The 22,861-nt window shown below is 49.0% G+C and overlaps 1 protein-coding gene across 1 annotated transcript in view; it reads right to left on the bottom strand.

Moving 5' to 3' along the window:
• Positions 1–22,861, bottom strand: part of CFDP1 (craniofacial development protein 1) — a 669,081-nt gene that overhangs the window by 520,831 nt on the left and 125,389 nt on the right. Inside the window, 1 exon segment of the mRNA XM_030203683.1 lies at positions 17,864–18,002. Within this exon segment, the coding sequence (XP_030059543.1) occupies positions 17,864–18,002 (139 nt within the window).

Here is a 22,861-nt window from a genome sequence, read left to right as displayed (position 1 = left end):
CGAGAAGTTTTTGCTCACCGCCACCTCATTCGCCAATCTTCATCCCCTATGGCCTTGAGACAGAGATTTTGTGTAATCCTTTTTGAGTGACTCTACCTCATACATCAGTTTTCTTTCCATTATCATAATCTGTACTAATTTTGCTGATGCTTTTGCCATGCACTCTGTAGTATTATGATTTGATGTATAATATAATTCCATGTGTTAAGACATAATCACTAACACCATATTTATTCTATGCATTAAAGTGCTGTATTAGCAGTTTTGAAATTACGTTTGAACAATGTACTTTGATTTCATGAAGTATTAGCTTCTAGTTTTCATTGATAGAGTATTAGTGTTGAGTTACTGATATTTACTGTTCTTGTTTCTCTTCTGTCTTGACCATGAGTCCTGATGTTAGCCCGTCTAGTTGTATTGCTAGTTAGGTTGGAGAGGGCATTTACTCCTTTGTAGTAAATTCCATCTCCAAGGGGGGGTACCTGTAGGGGTATTTCCCTGTGATCTCAACTGAGCTGGTCTTGGTTCATACAAGCCTAATGCATCCTGTTACAAACAAGATGGCTGCTACAATCTCTGACCTGAACCTTTTCTGTGTCAGCAAGATCCAGTTTTTTAGCTTATGGAAAATCACTGGCAGGCATGTCTCCTCCAAGGACATTCTGTGTTACAACCACCCCCTCCTATCACCCTGAGAAGCCGGGTTGGAGACAGAAATGCATACCACAATGTAACAACTTGAGAGTCCCGAACAAAGGACTTTTCTTGCCCAGGGAAAGAGCTGGACATGATCAGGATTGGTTCCCTATGGTCACCTGAGGAAAAGGGACTAAGAAAGCGGGAACTGAAGAGAGTTAGTCAGGCGGAGACCATCGGAAGAGGGGTAACTGGTAACAAGACCTGAGAAACCCAGCAAGGCTCGGGGAGAGCCAGAGACTGTGTTTGGTACCAACCTTGTGACCTGCATAACTGGTGCAAATACCGTGTGGCAGATATATTGGCTCTGAGAAGCAATACGGAGGGACGGACACCTGCTTTCTGCAGAGACACCTACATTACATCTAAGACACAGACCCGCTGAGAAAACAGCTAGAGTCTGAGAAGACATCTGCTCCTGCCTCATCGGAAGTCTACATAAGGACAGCGGTGAGATCACTGTGATTTACTTCCTAGTCTGGGATTAGTGAGTAGTATTTATCTAAGAAAGATTGGTTTATGTCAGCTCGTGGTCAGGGAATATGCTGCTAACTTGTATTTTTCATAAGAGGTAGTATCAGTTCCTTTACAATCAGGTTGTGTAATTTACCGAGTGTTCTAATAAGAATCATTTTATATAGTCTGTATTCAGTAACAATCTAGTTATTTTTATCAGCAAGATATTTTTGTATTTCACTAAGCCTTGTTGCATAGTTTCTATATTTATATTTTCTTACCTATAATAAAAGTAATATAAAAGTACTATATATATCAGCTGTGGCTTTGGTTTCTCTTCTTTGTACCGGCAAGTTTGGCTAGGTTCCAACAAGGTCCCATTCTCCCCTAGACTGAGTCAGGAATATTTGCTTAGGCAGATGTCTGCACATTAGGACCTTGTTATAAGTAATCAGTGGGGAACTGTTCCCCTAAGAGATATTTATTATACCTACAGAGTGGAGAGGCCGCTTGGGGGGCGTGGTGGGCCCCTCCCCTTTTCTGGAAATTCGAGACAATCTGAGTTTTCCTGCAGGGCAGGGAAGATCGCATTTTATAGCATGGTCACGGCAGGGGTGTCGGTATGTGGGGCAGCTGTCAGAGGTGGGAGGAGGCCAATGTCCAACTTCTGCAAAGTGCCAGGATAACTGGCACCTTCCCCAGAACTCATCCTTTCCATATATGCAGCTTAGACACTATATTCACACACTGAAGGGATCGGATAGGAAGCCCCCAGTCTTTACAGTGCTGGATAAGGCATTCATTCGGGTGCCCAGTGAGCATAACAAGCTCTCTAACTGGTATCGCATGGGAAGAGCATGGCACCCCTCCCCTTTCTTTGGGCAGCTCTCGAGGCAGTGGGGTGCAATACTGGGGATGGAGGTATCAACACAGGAACTAGCATGGTGTTTCTTACTAGTGTTCAAAATCACTCCAAATGTAGGTCTTCATGAAGTCCAATTTAAAATCTTACATAATGCATAACTCACTAGGAGCAGAGGCAAAGCTATGGGGCTATGGGATTCTGAGGACTGTGACAAATGTAAGCGTGGGAGGGGAACACTGGTACATCACTTTTTGGAGTATCATCTTCTGCGGGAATTTTGGCAGGGAGTCCAGGCTCTCTTGGAGGAGGTCCTGGGCAGCTCATTGGAATGGTCCTACGGGATCATGCTTATGGGGTCGGATTCAGACCTTATGGCACAGGACCTCTCTGATGTGCAGTGTCGGTTTATCCTACTAGCTTTGGTGCTGGCTAAGAGGGTCATCCTGCAGAACTGGGGCAATCCCCCTCCCATTGCTAAGTGGTACGCAAGTATGGCACAAATGGGGATGTGGGTGAGGGAGGGGTCTCTGAATCCAGCTTGAAAATGTGTCCAAGCCTATACCAGCATTTGGCGGACATTTCAGGACTGTTTGTCGCAGCTAGTTAACAAATAAGGTGTAGTTTTACTGAAGGGGGAGGAAGGGTGCAAGGGTGGGGTGGGGGTATGTGAATCGTTTTATAAAGGAAAAGAAGGGGAGAAGTTTGATATGAATGTTATATTTTCACTGGAGTTGTGTATGGCATGGATAGCTTGGTACTTCTAATAGATGTTCAGCATCTCACTGATCCATGCTACATCACTGTATCTGTACGGTTTGAATAAGAGATGTGATTCTCTTGATGCTTGTTTGTACGGTTTGAATAAGAGATGCGATTCTCTTGATGCTTGTTTATACAGTTTGAATAAGAGATGCGATTCTCTTGATGCTTGTTTATGTTACTCAAAAAAAAAGAAACAGCATAAGGAATGTCAAGTCAGATGCAAAGTGCTGATAAGGAAGGCTAAGAGGTACTTCGAAAAAAAAATTGCATTGGAGGCAAAAACACATAGTAAAAAATTTTTTTAGGTATATTAAAAGCAGGAAGCCGGCAAAAGAATCAGTTGGATGATGACCGAGGAGTAAAAGGGGTGATCAGGGAAGACAAAGCCATAGCAGAGAGATTAAATGAATTCTTTGCTTCGGTCTTCACCGAGGAAGATTTGGGTGAGATACCGGTGCTGGAAATGGTATTTGAAGCTGAAGAGTCAGAGAAAATGAATGAATTCTCTATAAACCTGGAAGATGTAATGGGGCAATTCTACAAACTGAAGAGTAGCAAATCTCCTGGACTGGATGGTATTCATCCCAGAGTACTGATAGAACTGAAAAATTAACTTGCAGAGCTATTGTTAGTAATATGTAATTTATCCTTAAAATCGAGCGTGGTACCGGAAGATTGAAGGGTGGCCAATGTAACGACGATTTTTAAAAAAGGTTCCAGAGGAGATCCAGGAAATTATAGACCGGTGAGTCTGACGTTGGTGCCGGGCAAAATGGTAGAGACTGTTATAAAGAACAAAATTAAAGAGCATATTCAAAAGCATGGATTAATGAGACAAAGTCAACATGGATTTAGTGAAGGGAAATCTTGCCTCACCAATCTACTACATTTCTTTGAAGGGGTGAACAAAAATGTGGATAAAGGTGAGTCGGTTGATATTGTGTATCTGGATTTTCAGAAGGCTTTTGACAAAGTACTTCATGAAAGACTCCAGAGGAAATTGGAGAGTCATGGGATAGGAGGTAGTGTCCTGTTGTGGATTAAAAACTGGTTAAAAGATAGAAAACAGAGAGTAGGGTTAAATGGTCAGTATTCTCAATGGAGAAGGGTAGTTAGTAGGGTTGCCCAGGGGTCTGTGCTGGGACCGCTTCTTTTTAACATTTTTATAAACGACCTGAAGATGGGAGTAACTAGTGAGATAATGGTATTCATCCCAGAGTATTAATAGAACTAAAAAATGAACTTGCGGAGCTACTGTTAGAAATATGCAATCTGTCCCTAAAATCGAGTGTACAGTAGTACCGGAAGACTGGAGGGTAGCCAATGTTACTCCGATTTTTAAGAAGGGTTCCAGAGGAGATCCGGGAAATTATAGACCGGTGAGTCTGACGTCGGTGCCGGGCAAGATGGTGGAGGCTATTATTAAGAATAAAATTGCAGAGCATATACAAAAACATGGACTGATGAGACAAAGTCAGCACAGATTTAGTGAAGGGAAGTCTTGCCTCACCAATCTAATGCATTTTTTTGAGGGGGTAAGCAAACATGTGGACAATGGGGAGCCGGTTGATATTGTATATCTGGATTTTCAGAAGGCGTTTGACAAAGTGCCGCACGAAAGACTCCTGAAGAAATTGCAGAGTCATGGAATCGGAGGTAGGGTATTATTATGGATTAAGAACTGGTTGAAAGATAGGAAGCAGAGAGTAGGATTGCGTGGCCAGTATTCTCAGTGGAGGAGGGTAGTTAGTGGGGTCCCGCAGGGGTCTGTGCTGGGTCCGTTGCTTTTTAATGTATTTATAAATGACCTAGAGATGGGAATAACTAGTGAGGTAATTAAATTCGCCGATGACACAAAATTATTCAGGGTCGTCAAGTCGCAGGAGGAATGTGAACAATTACAGGAGGACCTTGCGAGACTGGGAGAATGGGCGTGCAAGTGGCAGATGAAGTTCAATGTTGACAAGTGCAAAGTGATGCATGTGGGTAAGAGGAACCCGAATTATAGCTACGTCTTGCAAGGTTCCGCGTTAGGAGTTACGGATCAAGAAAGGGATCTGGGTGTCGTCGTCGATGATACGCTGAAACCTTCTGCTCAGTGTGCTGCTGCGGCTAGGAAAGCGAATAGAATGTTGGGTGTTATTAGGAAGGGTATGGAGTCCAGGTGTGCGGATGTTATAATGCCGTTGTATCGCTCCATGGTGCGACCGCACCTGGAGTATTGTGTTCAGTACTGGTCTCCGTATCTCAAAAAAGATATAGTAGAATTGGAAAAGGTACAGCGAAGGGCGACGAAAATGATAGTGGGGATGGGACGACTTTCCTATGAAGAGAGGCTGAGAAGGCTAGGGCTTTTCAGCTTGGAGAAGAGACGGCTGAGGGGAGATATGATAGAAGTGTATAAAATAATGAGTGGAATGGATCGGGTGGATGTGAAGCGACTGTTCACGCTATCCAAAAATACTAGGACTAGAGGGCATGAGTTGAAGCTACAGTGTGGTAAATTTAAAACGAATCGGAGAAAATTTTTCTTCACCCAACGTGTAATTAGACTCTGGAATTCGTTGCCGGAGAACGTGGTACGGGCGGTTAGCTTGACGGAGTTTAAAAAGGGGTTAGATAGATTCCTAAAGGACAAGTCCATAGACCGCTATTAAATGGACTTGGAAAAATTCCGCATTTTTAGGTATAACTTGTCTGGAATGTTTTTACGTTTGGGGAGCGTGCCAGGTGCCCTTGACCTGGATTGGCCACTGTCGGTGACAGGATGCTGGGCTAGATGGACCTTTGGTCTTTCCCAGTATGGCACTACTTATGTACTTATGTATGTAATTAAATTTGCTGATGACACAAAGTTATTCAAAGTCGTTAAATCATGGGAGGATTATGAAGAATTACTAAAAGACCTTACGAGACTGGGAGACAGGGTGTCTAAATGGCAGATGATGTTTAATGTGAGCAAGTGCAAAGTGATGCACGTGGGAAAGAGGAACCCGAATTATAGCTACGTCATGCAAGGTTCCACATTAGGAGTCACAGACCAAGAAAGGGATCTAGGTGTCGTCATTGACGATACATTGAAACCTTCTGCTCAGTATGCTGCGGCAGCTAAGAAAGCAAATAGAATGTTAGGTATTATTAGGAAAGGAATGGAAAACAAAAATGAGAATGTTATTAAGCCTTTGTATTGCTCCATGGTGCGACTGCACCTTAAATATTGTGTTCAATTCTGGTCGCCGCATCTCAAAAAAGATATAATGCAATTAGAAAAGGTACAGAGAAGGGCAATGAAAATGATAAAGGGGAAGGGACAACTTCCCTATGAGGAAAGGCTAAAGCGGCTAGGGCTCTTCAGCTTGGAGAAAAGGCGGCTGAGGGGAGATACAATAGAGGTCTATAAAATAATGAGTGGAGTTGAACAAGTAGATGTGAAGCGTCTGTTTACGCTTTCCAGAAATACTAGGATTAGGGGGCATGTGATGAAGCTACAATGTAATAAATTTAAAACAAATTGGACAAAATGTTTCTTCACACAACATGTTATTAAACTCTGGAATTCGTTGCCAGAGAATGTGGTAAAAGAGGTTAGCTTAGCAGAGTTTAAAAAAGGTTTGGATGGCTTCCTAAAGGAAAAGTCCATAGACCATTATTAAATGGACTTGGGGAAAATCCACTATTTCTGGGATAAGCAGTATAAAATGTTTTGTACTTTTTTGGGATCTTGCCAGGTATTTGTGACCTGGATTGGCCACTGTTGGAAATAGTATGCTGGGCTTGATGGACATTTGGTCTGTCCCTGTATGGCAATACTTATGTACCAGACTCTATACATGCAAACGGTTTCTCTCCCGTGTGGACTTTCTGATGCACTTTGAGATTTACATTATAACTAAAGCTTTTACCACACTTAGAACATGTGAATGGTTTCACTTTATTGTGGATTTTCTTGTGTATTTTGTATGTTTTGAATTTGGATGTATTTGTTTGAAAATGGACCAAAAAATAAACCATCCAAATCACAAAACATTTTTCCAAACAGCATTTTCAAAAGGAAAAGATAGATTTTTTTTTTTTGTAGAAAATGACCTTTCCTGTTCTGATTTTGGACGTTTTACAAAAAACATCCAAATTCAGACTTAGATGTCATATCCAAAAGTGCCCCTTGTGCATTTGACTTGCCCAAAGTCACAAGGAGCAGAAGTGGGAATTGAACCCATGTTGCCAGGATCAAAGACCACTGCACAAAGCATTAAGCCACTCCTCCTCTGTTTTGTACGTCTTGCATTTGGACGTCTTTTGTTCGAAAATGGACCAAAAAAAAGGGCATCCAAATCACAGGACGCCCATAGTATTTTCGAACACAAAAGACAGAAGTCCATCTTTCTCAAAAATGACCTTCTTTCCTGTTCGGAATTTGGACATCTTTGTAAAACGTCCAAAATTCTGATTTAGACATTTCTTTCAAAAATGACCCTCTAAACAGAGCTTCCTTCAACTGGTATCTTTGCTAACTTCTAAAAATGCAACCTAAAATATTTAAATAGATTCTAAAACACTTTCTATATGAAACCCCAACACAGACTTTAAAGGTTACACTATTGTCCAAACTGACTCTGCTAAATAAGCAGAGTAATTTAAAAAAAAAAAGAAGAAGAAGAAGAAGAAAAAAAGAATCTTCTTTTGTATTTTACCTCAAATTTACCTTTTTCCTAGTTTGAATGCAATTTCCAGCTGACAAGATATTTACTTCCCCTCAGCAGGACCTCTCCTAGCATCTCTTCAGGACAATACCTCTAACGTTAACCAAGAGTTTCTTACGTGAACTCCCACCATAGATAGCCTCCTGGGTTCAGGGATCCCCTAGCAAACTCTTGGAGATTCTAATTTGTCTATGGACCACAGACTGATGACGCAAGTGGCTCAGCTAAGGCTCTGAGGAGAGCTAGTCACCAAATGAAGTATCAGAATTCAAGGTTAATATGAATAAATCAGAGGCCCTCAAAGTTAATTTGCTTGAACAACTTTTGGCTCAGATCATGGAGAAGTTCTCATTCAAATGGACAAAAAGATACATATCTGTGAGTATTGATATATGCCAGAATTAATGATTTGTTTGGGCTCAATTACCTCTAACCCTTTCATCTCAGGACGAACTAAAGACTGACCAATGGTCCAAGCTTAGTTTACTTTGAATGGGATGATAGCTAACGTAAAGATGATGGTGCTCCCAAAATCTGTTTCAAAACTTTACCTACTGCGATGTCATTGAGGGTCCTCAAGCAGTTTCCAAAGAAGTTAGATTCATTTGGAATATGTGGCCTCAAGCAAGGAGAAATTAGGACTTACCTGATAATTTTCTTTCCAATAGTCCTTCCCACTATTCCAGAACCTGTAGGATAGCTGTGTCCATCAACCAGCAGGTAGAAATAGAGAACTGAAAACTGAGCCAAGACATCTCTCTTGGCACCCCGTCCAGCTCCTCAGTATTTACGTACACAAGCAGTAAGGATAAACTCAGAATAAAAACAACCACCTTAAACAACTCACTAACCTAGCATTAACCAGACGAGCAAACATGTGTGGACCTCTCATCTCTGGACAACTTGTAAAGAACAAGAGATATGAAGGCAGCACCATGCAAAGTGACAGTCATTATCTGACCTGTTACTTTGCACTGACTAAAAATCTCAGAAACCTCAGGTGGGCCTCAGGAATTGTGGTAAGGTCCAATATAAAGAAAATGATCAGGTAAGACCTCATTTCTCTTTCCACTGCATAGCTTCCCACTATTCCAGAACCTGTGGAATGTCCCTAGAGTGAGTGGGATCCTGGCTCCACCGCCCTGAAGACCGAAGCCCCAAACAATGGCTTCCGAGCACGTTTCAACCCTGTAGTGCATGGCAAAGGTATGCAGCATCAACCACGTTGCTGCCTTGCAAATATCCACCGGAGACAGGAAGGTAGTCTCCGCCCAGGATGTCAATGTATGCCTCGTAGAATGAGCCTGCAATGCCTGAGAAGCCTGCTTCCCCACCAGCAAATAAGCTGGCACAATAGTCGCCTTCAGCCATCTAGCAACTGTGGGCAAGGAAGCTGTGAGGCAAAACAGTGCTCAACACTGTAGCAGCAGCTTCACACATGAACCAGTGGCTACGACAGTTCAAACGATTACACTACATGTGTAAAGGTGTATTGAGATTAGATGCTATATGAGAGCTAGAGTGTTCCACATTCATATTGAAGGGACTCCTGAGGCAGGCCTTTGGGGCTGAAACATGATTCTTGTCTAGTCCGTTGGATGTTGTATGACCTACACATCATCTAACTCCTCCTTTTTGGTGTCACCTTCGCTGCATTTTGCTTGCTTGGGTCCATTAGATTCTATTGAATTATCCCAAAACTTTTCAGTTGGTACAGTGAATGATACATACCTGTAGCAGGTGTTCTCCGAGGACAGCAGGCTGATTGTTCTCACGACTGGGTGACGTCCGCGGCAGCCCCCACCAACCGGAAGAAGCTTCGCGGGTGGTCCGCACGCAGGGCACGCCCACCGCGCATGCGCGGCCGTCTTCCCGCCCGTGCGTGACCGTTCCCGCCAGTTGAATGACAAGCAAAAAACAACATGAAAACGCAACTCCAAAGGGGAGGAGGGAGGGTAGGTGAGAACAATCAGCCTACTGTCCTCGGAGAACACCTGCTACAGGTATGTATCATTCACTTTCTCCGAGGACAAGCAGGCTGCTTGTTCTCACGACTGGGGTATCCCTAGCTCTCAGGCTCACTCAAAACAAGAACCCAGGTCAATTGAACCTCGCAACGGCGAGGGTACAACAGAAAATTGACCTACGAAGAACAACTAACTGAGAGTGCAGCCTGACCAGAAGAAATTCGGGTCCTGGAGGGTGGAGTTGGATTTACACCCCAAACAGATTCTGCAGCACCGACTGCCCGAACCGACTGTCGCGTCGGGTATCCTGCTGGAGGCAGTAATGTGATGTGAATGTGTGGACAGATGACCACGTCGCAGCCTTGCAGATCTCTTCAATAGTGGCTGACTTCAAGTGGGCCACCGACGCTGCCATGGCTCTGACACTATGAGCCGTGGCATGACCCTCAAGAGCCAGCCCAGCCTGGGCATAAGTGAAGGAAATGCAATCTGCTAGCCAATTGGAGATGGTGTGTTTCCCGACAGCGACCCCTAGCCTGTTAGGGTCAAAAGAAATAAACAATTGGGCGGACTGTCTGTGGGGCTGTGTCCGCTCCAAGTAGAAGGCCAATGCTCTCTTGCAGTCCAATGTGTGCAACTGACGTTCAGCAGGGCGGGTATGCGGCCTGGGGAAGAATGTTGGCAAGACAATTGACTGGTTAAGATGGAACTCCGACATCACCTTCGGCACGAACTTTGGGTGGGTGAGGAGCACTACTCGGTTGTGATGAAATTTGGTATATGGGGCATGAGCTACCAGGGCTTGAAGCTCACTGACCCTACGAGCTGAAGTAACTGCCACCAAGAAAATGACCTTCCAGGTCAAGTACTTCAGATGGCAGGTATTCAGTGGCTCAAAAGGAGGTTTCATCAGCTGGGTGAGGACGACGTTGAGATCCCATGACACTGTGGGAGGCTTGATAGGGGGCTTTGACAAAAGCAAGCCTCTCATGAATCGAACGACCAAAGGCTCTCCAGAGATGGCTTTACCTTCCACACGATAATGGTAAGCACTAATCGCACTAAGGTGATTCCTTACTGAGTTGGTCTTGAGGCCAAACTCTGATAAGTGCAGAAGGTATTCAAGCAGGTTCTGTGTAGGGCAAGAACGAGGTTCTAGGGCCTTGCTCTCACACCAAACGACAAACCTCCTCCACTTGAGAAAGTAACTCTTTTTAGTGGAATCCTTCCTAGAGGCAAGCAAGACACGGGAGACACCCTCAGACAGACCCAACTCAGTGAAGTCTACGCCCTCAACATCCAGGCCGTGAGAGCCAGGGACTGAAGGTTGGGGTGCAGCAACGCTCCGTCGTTCTGCGAGATGAGAGTCGGAAAACACTCCAATCTCCACGGTTCTTCTGAGGACAACTCCAGAAGAAGAGGGAACCAGATCTGACGGGGCCAAAAGGGCGCTATCAGGATCATGGTGCCGTGGTCTTGCTTGAGCTTCAGTAAGGTCTTCCCCACCAAAGGTATGGGAGGATAAGCATACAGGAGGCCGGTCCCCCAATGGAGGAGAAAGGCATCCGACGCCAGTCTGCCGTGTGCCTGTAGTCTGGAACAGAACAGAGGCAGCTTGTGGTTGGTCTGAGAGGCGAAAAGGTCCACCGAGGGGGTGCCCCACTCTCGGAAGATCTTGCGTACCACTCTGGAATGGAGCGACCACTCGTGCGGTTGCATGACTCTGCTCAGTCTGTCGGCCAGACTGTTGTTTACACCTGCCAGGTATGTGGCTTGGAGGAGCATGCCGAACTGGCAAGCCCAACGCCACATGCCCACGGCTTCCTGACACAAGGGGCGAGATCCGGTGCCCCCCTGCTTGTTGGTGTAATACATTGCAACCTGATTGTCTGTCCGAATTTGGATAATTTGGCAGGACAGCCGATCCCTGAAAGCCTTCAGTGCGTTCCAGATCGCTCGGAGCTCCAGGAGGTTGATCTGCAGATCCTTTTCCTGGAGGGACCACAGACCCTGGGTGTGAAGCCCATCGACATGAGCTCCCCACCCCAGGCGAGATGCATCCGTCGTCAGCACTTTCGTGGGCTGTGGAATTTGGAATGGACGTCCCAGGGTCAAATTGGTCCGAATGGTCCACCAGAGCAGTGAAGTGCTGCAACTGGTGGAGAGGCGGATGACATCTTCTAGATTCCCGGTGGCTTGAAACCACTGGGAAGCTAGGGTCCATTGAGCAGATCTCATGTGAAGACGAGCCATGGGAGTCACATGAACTGTAGAGGCCATATGACCCAGAAGTCTCAACATCTGCCGAGCTGTGACCTGCTGAGACGCTCTGGTCTGCGAAGCCAGGGCCAGGAGGTTGTTGGCCCTCGCCTCGGGAAGGAAGGCCTGAGCCGTCTGGGTATTCAGCAGAGCTCCTATGAATTCCAGAGACTGAGTTGGCTGGAGATGGGACTTTGGGTAATTTATCACAAACCCCAGCAGCTCCAGAAGTTGAACAGTGCACTGCATGGACCGGAGGGCTCCTGCCTCCGAGGTGCTCTTGACCAGCCAATCGTCGAGATATGGGAACACGTGCACTCCCAGCTTGCGTAGGTAGGCCGCTACCACCACGAGGCACTTTTGTAAACACTCGTGGGGCAGAGGCGAGCCCAAAGGCAGCACAATACTGAAAGTGCCGTGCGCCCAGGCGGAATCTGAGATACTGTCTGTGAGCTGGCAGTATCGGGATGTGAGTGTATGCGTCCTTTAAATCCAGGGAACATAGCCAATCGTTTTTCTGAATCATTGGCAGAAGGGTGCCCAAGGAAAGCATCCTGAACTTTTCTTTGACCAGGAATTTGTTCAGGCCTCTCAGGTCTAGGATGGGACGCATCCCCTCTGTTTTCTTTTCCACAAGGAAGTACCTGGAATAGAATCCCTGCCCTTCCTGCCCGGGTGGTACGGGCTCGACCGCATTGGCGCTGAGAAGGGCGGAGAGTTCCTCTGCAAGTACCTGCTTGTGATGGGAACTGAAGGATTGAGCTCCCGGAGGACAATTTGGTGGCAAGGAGGCCAAATTCAGGGCGTATCCGCACCGCACTATTTGGAGAACCCACTGATCGGAGGTTATGAGAGGCCACCTTTGGTGAAAAAATTTTAACCTCCCTCCGACCGGCAGATCGTCCGGTACGGACACTTTGAGGGCGGCTATGTTCCCGTGGATCCAGTCAAAAGCTCGTCCCCGGCTTTTGCTGTGGAGGCGCAGGGGGCTGCTTAGGCGCACGCTGTTGACGAGAACGAGCGCACTGGGGCTGTCCCTGTGCCTGACGAGGCCTTCGGGCCGGCTGGGTGAACCTACGCTTTGCAAAAGAATAGGGTGCAGCCTGCCGGGCCCGGGAAAAACGTCCACCTGTTGAGGTGGATGCTGAAGGCGCCCGGTGGGAGAGCTTGTCGAGGGCGGTTTCCCGCTGATGCAGTTGGTCCACCAGCTGCTCGACCTTCTCACCAAAAATGTTATCCCCCCGGCAAGGGACGTCGGCCAGTCTCTGCTGGGTGCGGTTGTCCAGGTCAGAGGCACGCAGCCATGAGAGCCTGCGCATCACTATACCTTGGGCCGCAGCACGAGATGCCACGTCACAGGTGTCATAGATACCCCTGGACAGGAACTTTCTACACGCCTTCAGCTGCCTGACCACCTCCTGATAAGGCCTGGACTGCTCCGGCGGGAGCTTATCGACCAGGTCCGCCAGTTGCTTCACATTGTTCCGCATGTGGATGCTCGTATAGAGCTGGTATGACTGGATGCGGGTCACGAGCATGGAGGATTGGTAGGCCTTCCTCCCAAACGAGTCCAGAGTGCGAGACTCCCGCCCCGGGGGCGCCGAGGCGGTATCCCTCTAACTCCGTGCCCTCTTGAGAGCAGAATCCACGACCGCCGAGTCTTGGGGCAATTGGGGCCGCATTAACTCTGGGTCCGAGTGGATTCTGTACTGGGACTCTGCTTTCTTGGGAATGGTGGGATTAGATAATGGTCTCATCCAGTTCCGAAGCAGTGTCTCTTTGAGGACATTGTGCAGCGGCACCGTGGAGGACTCTCTAGGTGGTGATGGATAGTCGAGGACCTCGAGCATCTCAGCCCTCGGCTCATCCACAGAGACCACGGGGAAGGGAATGCAAATCGACATGTCCCTTACAAAGGAGGCAAATGAGAGACTCTCAGGGGGCGAGAGCTTCCTCTCTGGTGAAGGCGTGGGGTCCGAGGGAAGACCCGCAGACTCCTCTGAGGAGAAATATCTGGGGTCCTCCTCTTCCCCCCACGAGGCCTCTTCCTCGGTATCGGACATGAGCTCATGTAGCTGAGTCCTGAACCGGGCCCGGCTCGACGTCGAGGCACCAAGGCCTCGGTGTCGTCGAGCGGTGGACTCCCGCGCCGGCGGGGACGAAGCTCCCTCCATCGACGTCGACGGGGACTCCACCTGCGTGGCGGTCGACGGCCTCGGCACCGGGCTAGAGCTCGCCGGCGCCACAGTCATCGGCGCCGGGGCACAGCCTGGCGCATCAGCCCTTCCAGGATCCCCGGAAGGATGGCTCGGAGGCACTCGTCCAGGCCCGCTGTCGGGAAAGACGTGGGGGCCGGTAGAGGCGTCGGGGCCGGAAGCTGCTCGGGTCCAGGAGACTGCACCGAAGTGCTAGGACCCTGACGTGTCGGTACCTCCACCACCGAGGGAGACCTTTCCTCTCGACGCGGACGCTTCGGCGTCGACTCCTCCCCGGTACCGAGTGTCGAGGGCGACCGGTGACGGTGCTTCTTAGCCTTCTTGCGGTGCCCGTCACCGGTGCCAGGTGGTATGGAGGAGGAGGAGGTCAATCCCCCTCGGTCCCGAGGAACCGGGTCAGACAGGGTTCGGTCCCGAGGGCCACGGGCTGAGGGAGTGACTGGGGCCGACTGCCCACGCGGCCTCTCACCCCTACCCTCACCAGAGGACCGGCGGGCCGACGGGACCTGTTCTCCTGGGGTCGATGCCATCGGTGCCGATTTCTCGGGCATCGATACCGGTACCGAAGGACCGGGCGTCGATACCGATGCCGTCGAGGTCAACGTCGAGGGGCCGGCGCAAGTTCCAAAAAGACGGTCCCGCAGAACTTGCCTCGCAACCTGAGTCCGTTTCCGGAGACCGAGACACAGAGAACACGACTTGATATTGTGCTCCGGCCCGAGGCACTGGAGGCACCAAGCGTGGGTGTCGGTCTGCGAGATCGGCCAGCCGCACCAACCACACTTCTTAAATCCACTCGGGACCTTCGAGGACATCGACGGAAAAATCGCGTCGGCGAAGTTAAAGTTGTCGATGGTGGCGGAAATCACACCTCGGAAAAATAAATCGATCGCGGGACGCCCTCGCTAGAAAACGAGGGAAAAGGAGCGCGTGCTCTCTCTTTTTTTTTTTTTTTTTTTGGAAAAAAGAAACTGGAGCGCGCGGCAACAAAAACTTAACGAAAAATAGCAAAATCGCGTAAACGCGACGGTCTTTCCGGGGCTGTGAAGAGAGAGCGGCGACGGCACGACTCTCTCCAGGCGCGGAAAAGAAAAGACTGGCGGGAACGGTCACGCACGGGCGGGAAGACGGCCGCGCATGCGCGGTGGGCGTGCCCTGCGTACGGACCGCCCGCGAAGCTTCTTCCGGTTGGTGGGGGCTGCCGCGGACGTCACCTAGTCGTGAGAACAAGCAGCCTGCTTGTCCTCGGAGAATAATGTTTTCACGCTAGAGTCATGTTCAAGAATCTTGGGAGTAAAAGTGGATTGTTCTATGACATTATCTAATCAAGTTAAATCTTTGAACAGCAAGTCTTTCTACATGTTAAAAAAACTTAGATACATAAATATTTTGACACTGAAAAATTTAGACTGTTAGTATAATCTATGGTTTTGTCCAGATTAGATTATTGTAATGTAATTTACATAAGCTGCACTAAAACATTAATTGGTCGCTTACAACTGGTGCAGAATGCAGCCGCCAGATTGATATACTTTGCCTGACGTTCAGATTCCATTTCTCCATTGCTCAAGAAATTACATTGGTTGCCTATTTATACAAGAATTCAATTGGTAATTTCGGATCCTATATGGGAAAATGTGACTGAGGTCTACAAAATCCTGAGTGGTGTAGAACGAGTAGAAGTGAATCAAAGAAGGATGAGGGGAGATATGATTGAGGTCTACAAAATCCTGAGTGGTGTAGAACAAGAAGTGAATCGATTTTTTACTCGTTCAAAAGTATAAAGACTAGGGGACACGCAATAAAGTTACATGGAAATATTTTAAAAACAAATAGTAGGAAATATTTTTTCACTCAAAGAATAGAAGTTCTGGAACTCTCTGCCGGAGGATGTAATAACAGCAGTTAGCATATCTGGGTTTAAAAAATGTTTAACAAGATCCTGGAGGAAAACTCCATAGTCTGCTATAGAAACAGACAAGGGGAAGCTACTGCTTGCCCTGGGATTGGTAGCATGGAATGTTGCCACCATTTGGGTTTCTGCCAGGTACTTGTGACCTGCCTTTGCCACTGTTGGCAACTGGATACTGGGCTAGATGGACCATTGGTCTGACCCAGTATGGCTGTTCTTATGTTAAAAGGAGAGCTCCACAGGAAACAGGGGAGAGGTGAAGGGAGGGAAGAAGTAAATTCGCTGGGCGCCAGAGACAGGGATCTGAAGACCTCCAGTTATGAGTCTGCAGACTCAAGCCCCCAAAAAGCTCAACTGGGGACCAGCTGACCAACTGGACCAGAAGCAAATCACTCAGAATCAGAGGCTGAAAAGTGTGTCCATCCACCTGCTGAAGACAGAAAAAACTGAGGAGTTGGACTGGATGCCAAAAGAGATGTGTCTCAGCTCAGTTTTCAGTTCTCTATCTCCACCTGCTGGTTGATGGGCACAACTATCTCAAAGGTTCTGGAACAGTGGGAAGTACGTTAATAGAAATTGTCATTGTTGCCTTTCTAATCAATTATAAGTGAGCATATTCACACTGTAATGAAATGAAATTTGCACTCTCTGAAGATATTTTTTTGTTACATTTGTACCCCGCACTTTCCCACTCATGGCAGGCTCAATGCGGCTTACATGGGGCAGTGGAGGGTTAAGTGACTTGCCCAGAGTCACAAGGAGCTGCCTGTGCCTGAAGTGGGAATCGAACTCAGTTCCCCAGGACCAAAGTCCACCACCCTAACCACTAGGCTACTCCTTCACTCCACCACTGAATGAGGTTTGCTAGGATCAATGAGAAAATTGTAAGATAAGTAGTGTTTTCATAAAGCTTTTCATATTAACAGTTGGACTTTGATTAACAATTTCAAGAAGGTTTTTTTTTATGACCACCAATGTTTCAAAGGTTATTTCTTAAATTATGTTGTTTGTTATGACCATGCACAGAGATCTTTCTTCCCATAATTTTACATTAGTTACACTAGTTATTGTGAAGTTTGGGACTATTTGGGGAGCACCTTCTGGTTCTGGCTAGCTGACTGTGTGATCCCTCACATCCTTTATTAGTTGAGTATTTGCAGGGCCGTGCCAAGGGTCTCTGGCGCCCCCCTGCAGATTAGCAGTTGGCGCCGCCCCCCCCCCCCCCCCCGCACCTGCCTGGCTCCAAGGCAGCGATTCCCCTCTCTCCCTGAGCCCTACCCTCCCACCCATCCATGCCCATCTGTCCCCTGCCCCCGCCATTCATCCCGATCAAGCAATTCCCCTCTCTCCCTTCCATGAACCCTGCCCTCCCATCTATGCTCCTCTCTCCCCTGCCCTCCCGCTCCCATGTAGGAACTGCCCGCCCTCTTCTCCCCCCCAAGATCCCTTTCCTTTTTTTTTTCTTTTAAATTTACCTTCCTCCGGCAGCGCAGCGTCAGTGAAGGAGGCGGTGCTCCCAGTTCCGACGTCTCTAGCCTTCCATTGGTTCGCTCAGTGTTCCGCCTTCTTCTGACGTCAAGGATGACGAAGGCGGGACACTGAGCGAACCAATGGAAGGCTAGAGACGTCGGGACTGGGAGCGCCGCCTCCTTCACTGAGGCTGCGCTGCTGGAGGAAGGTAAATTTAAAAGAAAAAAAAAGGAAAGGGATCTTGGGGGGGAGAAGAGGGCAGGCAGTTCCTACATGGGAGCGGGAGGAGCAAGGTAAGCACGCAGCGGCAGCGCCCCCCAGAAGATGGCGCCCCCCCTGCGGTGCTTACCCCGCTTACCGCATCGGCACGGCCCTGAGTATTTGGTTAAATAATCCACTCAGTTTGCCAGTCTTGTCTTCTGCTCTAGAGAATTATGATAGAACTATGATGTCAGGATAACATCATAATACCAGAACATGCCTCTAATACTAGTTACACCTCTCTTTACTTTATGCACATACACAGCCTCTTGTAGCCAATGGAGATGCAGGGCACTCACCTTAGTAAAGTGTTTTTGGTGGCTTTTTTGCCTCTAGCCTTGGGGAGATTTTGATTTTCATCATCTTCATTTTCATCACCTTCAATGGTATCATCTTCTTTCACCAGTTCATTCACATCATCCTCGCTGTACTCCTCCCCTACACAGACAGAGCCATCTTGTAAGTGACTGCCATTTATTTATTTATTTTATTTATTGCATTTGTACCCCACATTATCCCACCTATTTGCAGGCTCAATGTGGCTTACAGAGTGTTGTTATGACATAGTCATGACAGGATCTTAGATACAATCGGTAGTAAGCAGAAGATGTATGAGGGATTAGAGAAGGTGGTGTTAGACAGGGTGGTGTAAGAGGTGTATTTTGATACTTGGGTGGGTTGGGTGGTGATTTGTGTCGTTAAGGGTTCCTTTTCTAGGCTTTGTTGAAGAGATGTGTCTTCAAAGATTTGCGAAAGTTGATTAGATTGTCCATGGTTTTCAGGGCTGTGGGTAATGCCACAGCCCAATCCCTCATGTCTCCTCAGCCAACACAGAGAGGACTCCATGTGGCATTCACAGACAATAAAATCACCCCAGCCAGTCATATACCATTGTCACAATGGAAGATTTCTTTATTTTTAGTCACTTCACTGTTAATGATTTTCTTCCCGATAAGCATTAATGATGAAATGCACAGCACTACCACAGGATATTACAGCATATTCAGCTGATCTTTTTTTTAAATTCTTTATTTATCATTTTAAATAAATTACAAGCCTTCATCACGCTTGAAAAGGAAAATCAGATTTAAATAGAACAAAATTACAGAAAATGTTCCAGTGCAAAGGTAAAATTATGTATCATACCTGATAATTTTCTTTCCATTAATCATAGCTGATCAATCCATAGACTGGTGGGTTGTGTCCATCTACCAGCAGGTGGAGATAGAGAGCAATCCTTTTGCCTCCCTATATGTGGTCATGTGCTGCCGGAAACTCCTCAGTATGTCGATATCCAAGCTCCATCCGCAGGACTCAGCACTTAGAGAATTACACCCACAAAGGGACACTCTGCCCAGCTCACCACCGCCGAAACGGGGGAGGGGAATTAACCCAGCTCATCCCCACACAAGTGGGGGAGGGGAATCCGTCCAGCTCATCCCCGCGGAGCGGGGGAGGGACACCACACCCGCCGATGCGGGGGGATCTGGCTTATCCTGCAACCGCAACCGCGGGAGGAGCTGACTGACCCTAACACCGCCGAAGCGGGAGGGGTACAAAGCTGCCCTACTGCCGCATGAAGCGGGAGGGAGCGCCGGCAGAATTTAAGCCTCAATCCAGCCCCGTAAAACGGAGGGGAGAGGAATGCAGCAGCTCACTGTAACACAAATTCGTCTCAACTCTTGAAGAATCCATTGAAAAACTTGAACACGAAGTCCTCCTGAGCAGGAACTGAAGACTAAACTTGAACCTGAAATGTAACCAGAATATAAACAATACAGATATCTGGGAGGGGCTATGGATTGATCAGCTATGATTAATGGAAAGAAAATTATCAGGTATGATACATAATTTTACCTTCCATATCATCATGCTGATCAATCCATAGACTGGTGGGATGTACCGAAGCAGTACTCACCCAGGGCGGGACATAGAAATCCCTGACCGCAACACTGAAGCTCCGAACCGGGCCTCCGCCCGAGCAGCCACAGTCAAGCGGTAATGCCTGGAGAAGGTATGGGCCGATGCCCAAGTTGCCGCCTTGCAAATCTCCTCCAAGGAGACGGACCCGGCCTCTGCCATCGAGGCCGCCTGAGCTCTAGTGGAGTGAGCCTTCAGCTGGATAGGCGGCACCTTCCCCGCGGCCACATAAGCCGCTGCAATGGCTTCCTTGACCCATCTTGCCACTGTAGGCTTAGCAGCCTGCAGACCCTTACGAGGACCTGCAAACAGGACAAACAGATGATCCGACTTCCGGAAATCATTGGTCACTTCCAAGTATCTGATGATGACTCGTCTCACATCCAGATATTTGAGAGCAGAGTATTCCTCTGGGTAGTCCTCCCTACGAAAGGAAGGGAGACAGAGCTGCTGATTCACATGGAAGCGAGAAACAACCTTGGGCAGGAAGGAAGGCACTGTGCGAATAGACACTCCTGCCTCAGTGAACTGCAGAAAGGGCTCTCGACATGAGAGTGCCTGGAGCTCGGAAACTCTTCTGGCTGAAGTGATAGCCACCAAAAAGACTGCTTTCAACGTCAGGTCTTTCAGAGATGCCCTTGACAAGGGTTCAAAAGGCGGCTTCTGCAAGGCTCTTAGCACCAGGTTGAGATTCCACGCAGGCACCACTGAGTGCAGAGGAGGGCGCAGGTGATTAACTCCCTTGAGAAAGCGCACCACATCTGGCTGCGAAGCCAGGGAAGCACCCTTCAGGCGGCCCCTGAAGCAAGCCAGAGCCGCTACCTGGACTTTAAGGGAACTGAGCGACAGGCCTTTCTCCAGACCTTCTTGCAGGAACGCCAACACTGAAGAAATTGGAGCAGTGAAGGAAGAAAGTGAGCCTGCTTCACACCATGCTGCAAAGGTACGCCAAACCCTGGCGTGAGCAGTAGAAGTAGAGCGCTTCATCGCTCTTAGCATAGTGGCGATGACCTTGTCTGAGAAGCCCTTCTTTCTCAGACGCTGCCGCTCAATAGCCAGGCCGTAAGACCAAAGAGGGAGGGATCCTCCATCACCACGGGACCCTGATGCAACAGGCCCTGCTCCACTGGCAGCCGCAGAGGATCGTCCACTGAGAGCCTGATCAAGTCCGCATACCAGGGACGTCTGGGCCAGTCCGGACCCACCAGGATTATCCGGCCCGGATGCTTTGCCACCCGGTCTAGCACCCTGCCCAACATGGGCCAGGGCGGGAACACATAGAGAAGCTCCTGTGTCGGCCACTGTTGGAGAAGAGCATCTACTCCCAGGGATCGAGGGTCCCGTCCTCTGCTGAAAAAGCGCGGCACTTGGCAATTGGCCGATGACGCCATCAGATCTAGGCTCGGCTGGCCCCAGCGCTTCGTGATGTCCAAGAACGCCTGAGCAGATAGCTGCCACTCTCCGGGATCCAAGGTATGGCGACTGAGAAAGTCCGCCTTGACATTCATGACTCCGGCAATGTGGGCCGCTGACAGCTGTTCCAGGTTCGCTTCCGCCCACTGGCATAGATTCATGGCCTCCTTGGCTAGAGGGGCGCTCCTGGTACCTCCCTGGCGGTTGACATAGGCCACAGCCGTGGCATTGTCCGACAGGACCCGTACTGGCTTCAACGCCAGTACCGGGAGGAACTCCAAAAGCGCCAACCGAATGGCTCTGAGTTCCAGGAGGTTGATAGACCACTTTGCCTCTGCAGGAGACCAGAGCCCCTGCGCTGTCCTTCCCAAGCAGTGGGCTCCCCAGCCCGTCAAAGAGGCGTCCGTCGTGACGACAATCCACTCCGGGGTCACAAGAGGCATCCCTGCAGACAACTTGTCTGTCTGCAGCCACCAGCTCAGCGCCTTGCGCACTGCTGGGTCCAAGGGAAGGCGCACAGCATAATCCTCCGACACCGGAGTCCAGCGCTGCAGCAGAGAGTGTTGTAGTGGTCTCATATGAGCCCTGGCCCAGGGCACTACTTCCATCGTGGCCGTCATAGAGCCCAACAGCTGCACATAGTCCCAAGCCCGAAGCGGAGAGGCTACTAGGAACTGGTCCACCTGAGCCTGAAGTTTGACAATCCGATTGTCCGGCAGGAACACTCTGCCTACTTGGGTGTCGAATCGAACTCCCAGATACTCCAGGGACTGAGTCGGGCGCAGCTGGCTTTTCTCCCAGTTGATGATCCACCCCAGGGAGCTCAAAAGAGCAATCACCCGGTCCACAGCTTTGCCGCACTCTGCATAAGAGGGGGCTCGGATCAACCAGTCGTCCAGATAAGGATGGACTTATACTCCTTCCTTTCGCAGGAAGGCCGCGATGACCACCATTACTTTGGAAAAGGTCCGCGGAGCAGTAGCCAACCCGAACGGGAGGGCTCTGAACTGGAAGTGTCGGCCCAGGACTGCAAAACGCAGAAAGCGTTGATAAGGAGGCCAGATGGGAATATGCAAGTACGCCTCCTTGATGTCCAAGGATGCCAGGAACTCCCCTGCCTTCACTGCCGCTATAACAGAGCGGAGAGTCTCCATGCGAAAGTGCCGAACTTTCAAGGCCCGATTGACCCCTTTGAGGTCGAGGATAGGCCGTACAGAACCTCCTTTCTTTGGTACCACAAAGTAAATGGAGTAATGTCCCTTGCCAAGCTGATTTTCTGGCACCGGAACGACCGCACCCAGGCGGATCAGATTGTCCAAGGTCTGCTGCACTGCCACAGCTTTGACCGGAGACTTGCAGGGAGAGAGTACAAACCCATCTCTTAAGGGTCGGCAGAACTCTAGCTTGTAGCCGTCTCTGATGACTTCAAGCACCCAAGCGTCTGAAGTTACCCTGGTCTCTGCACTGGGCCATGGACCAGGACCCCGTCATTGGGTACGAGACCCTGGGGGAGGACCGGAGGGCGCACCTCCGGGACGGCGGTCTCTGCGAAAGGAATGCTGCTTGGGGGAGAAGTTCCTCTTGAAGGAAGAGGGGGCAGAGGAGCCCGACTTGCCCGGGCGGTACCGACGGGCTTCTTGAAACCGTCCTCTGGAGTTACCGGGGCGAGCACTAGCCCGAGCCCTGACCTCTGGTAACCTCTTGCCCTTAGACGTGCCGAGATCGGTCACAATTTTGTCCAGCTCGACCCCAAAGAGCAGCTTGCCTTTAAAAGGCAACTTAGCCAGGCGGGACTTAGAGGCGTGGTCCGCAGACCAATGTTTCAGCCAAAGCCACCGCCGCGCAGAGACTGTCTGAGCCATACCTTTAGCCGAGGCTCTCAAGACATCATACAGTAAGTCTGCCAAATAAGCCCAGCCCGATTCCAGGGCCGGCCAATCAGCCCTCAAGGAAGGATCCGAGGG

This window comes from Microcaecilia unicolor, chromosome 5 (genome assembly GCF_901765095.1).
Source record: "Microcaecilia unicolor chromosome 5, aMicUni1.1, whole genome shotgun sequence".
NCBI lineage: Eukaryota > Metazoa > Chordata > Amphibia > Gymnophiona > Siphonopidae > Microcaecilia > Microcaecilia unicolor.
This window is presented reverse-complemented; position numbering and strand designations above follow the sequence as displayed.